Source organism: Anopheles aquasalis, chromosome 2, assembly GCF_943734665.1.
Source record: "Anopheles aquasalis chromosome 2, idAnoAquaMG_Q_19, whole genome shotgun sequence".
Lineage (NCBI taxonomy): Eukaryota > Metazoa > Arthropoda > Insecta > Diptera > Culicidae > Anopheles > Anopheles aquasalis.
The window spans coordinates 36,375,001-36,377,500 of NC_064877.1; the positions used below are offsets into that span (position 1 = coordinate 36,375,001).

Genomic DNA, 2,500 nt, shown 5'->3' on the forward strand with positions numbered 1-2,500 from the left:
TTGTGGACGCCCAATAAAAGAACTAGAAAGGTACATAAAATGTTGCGTGCCTGTGTAATGTGCTTTCTGGTCCTGTTTTCCAACATCCACGGGTCGTGAATCTTAGAAAAGATCATTCGTTCGGTCACGGTCGAACGTCTTTTTCCTCTTCTGCATTCTTCTTCATTCCATTTCATTCCGAATCATTCTTCGACCACGCCGTCCCTGATCATTCCATGATGAGTGCATTGTGTTGAAGACAATGTTTCTTTTTCTTGTTTATTCTTCTTCCATAAGTTTACATGGTATAGCTCACTCCCCCCCTCCTGTCGTGCGTCATAACCAGACGGTTCCTGAAGGACGGTGGATATTCTTAGTTAGTTTCCTTCTTTCCCTTTTTCCTCTAGCAAATGATACACGGAGTTTGGTGTAGCAGATGCACCTGATCTAGCCACCGTAGCATCTAACCGTTCCCCAGTGAAAGGTGCAACTCGGCACAGTAGCCATTGCCAACGGAAAATCCTAGTTAATGCAGAGCTTTCTTTGATGTCACTCATCGAACCGTGGGCAAAAACCGGAAGAGGGAAAACGGGTGAGATGTAAACCTGTCGAGAGTAAGAAGGGGTTTCTCCTTGATGGGCGATGTGCTGGTGGGAGTGACAAAATTAAGGACCGAACGAAACACACACATACATTATACTAGAGTAATACACATTCATTTACAATTCCTATCAATTACCGACCGATTGATAGCGCCGTCAAAAGTCAAGACAACGGGTGCCCTCAACCCTCCTACAGCTCGACTTCGGTTGATTGGTTTCGGTAGTACGCGTGAAGAAAAGGAGAGAAGTTGCATTACGCGTGTGCAGAGTAGTGTCGTCGCGAGTAGTAGATGCTACTAGTGCAATTCGCGCGGCTTCTTCAAGATTAAATTGATAATGTTCTTATCGAGACATTGGCGTACGTTAAAGGGATTCGACCCTTTGAACGAGGTATCGGTGTTATTCGAACTGCATTCTGCTGCATTTTGTCACACTACCCCTATCGCTCCCTCGGTCTCTTCGCTGCTCATGTTTCCTTTCGTGAAAATGCAACGCCTGTTAATTATGTACCAAAGAGCTATACTCTTCATGCCACGTGTGATTTGCATGAGATAACCCTTGGGTGATGATGGTCAGGTAGATACAAATCGGAAAAAGTAAATAGCTTGCTTTCATCGGTAGCAATGATTGGCGGATGACGTATAGTAAAAGTTTGAACATCACTATTTACTAGGTACAGAAGGGATGGTCCTTAGTAAGGACGTTGCCGTTGGTCGTTTCGGTTATTCCGGTCACTATGTGCGGAATGAAATAGAAAAAAGGAAAAAGAACACACATTAGAGACTGTACGTTACGCTATGACGCTAAAATACTCACTTTCCACGCATAGCACCGCCGCCATATCCACCTCCTCCGTCGCGTCCGCCTCGGTTGGAACCACCATAACCACGGTCTGGTCCACCACCACCACCACCACCACCAAACGATCCTCGGTCACGGTTACCTCCGAAGCCACCGCCTCCGCCTCCGTTACGGTTGCCTCCACCGTAACTACCGCCTCGACCGCCACCATCGGAGGAACCACCACCGCTATCACCTTTCGGTGCCTTACAGCGGTTGCACTCGTTACGCCAGGCAAAGTTCTTGTTATTGCAATCACCACAGTTCCAATCACCCTCGCGATCCTGGCCCCCACTACCACCACCGCCGCCGCCGCCAGCACCACCCCCAAAACCGCCACGTCCACCGCCGCCCATTGGTCCGCCGGGCCTCGAGCGACTATCATCCCGATCACCGCCGCCACGGTTGCCGAATCCTCGATCACCGACGCCACCGCGATCTCCGCCACCCGCGCCCCCACCACGACCAAATCCTCCGCCGCCTCCCTTGTTGAATCCTCCTCGACTTCCTCCTTTGTTCTGCCAGTTACTAAACCGCTGGGCCAGGGTTACCTTGACAACCGCACCGTTGAATTCCTTGTTGTCGAACCAACCGATGGCGGACTGGGCAGCGCTAGCATCGTCATACGTGACCGTTGCTTCGCCCTTCATGTTACCCGTCTCTTTGTCTTTGTACATCCAGATTTTGGGCTTTTGGGTACGCTTATCACGCTGCAGCCATCGGAAATAGAAAAGAAGAAACATTTACTCAACCGATACATGATGCCCGAGGACGCACGCCTACCTTGATGACGCCAATCGAACCGAACCGCTCGGCGATTTCATCTTCCGTGGTTTCCGGTGTCATACCCTGGATGAAGATGGTATCTTCCTGGGTAATCATTTCACCGTCATTTCCTCCTACGAGTTGCAAGGATCGTCGAATACGGTAATCAATTTGATGTTGTAGCATCGCAGAGAAAGAGAGATAGGAGAAAAGAAAGAGAGATGCAAGAAACGGATGCGCATCCGTGCGTTAGTACGATCCATGGTTTCCATCTGGCATATCTTATTCAAATAATACGATCTCTTTTGTACGCT

General features: G+C 49.2%; 1 protein-coding gene across 3 annotated transcripts in view; it reads right to left on the reverse strand.

The window, feature by feature from the left end:
* Window positions 1-227: 227 nt before the first annotated feature.
* Window positions 228-2,500, reverse strand: part of LOC126578280 (RNA-binding protein cabeza) — a 5,552-nt gene continuing 3,279 nt past the window's right edge. For all 3 annotated transcript variants that reach the window (XM_050240710.1, XM_050240701.1, XM_050240691.1), the window contains 3 exons: window positions 2,205-2,320; window positions 1,398-2,131; window positions 228-1,315 (listed from right to left, as the gene is read on the reverse strand). In XM_050240710.1, the coding sequence (XP_050096667.1) occupies window positions 1,273-1,315; window positions 1,398-2,131; window positions 2,205-2,320 (893 nt within the window). In that variant the 3' untranslated portion in view covers window positions 228-1,272. The remainder of the gene's footprint in view (window positions 1,316-1,397; window positions 2,132-2,204; window positions 2,321-2,500) is intronic.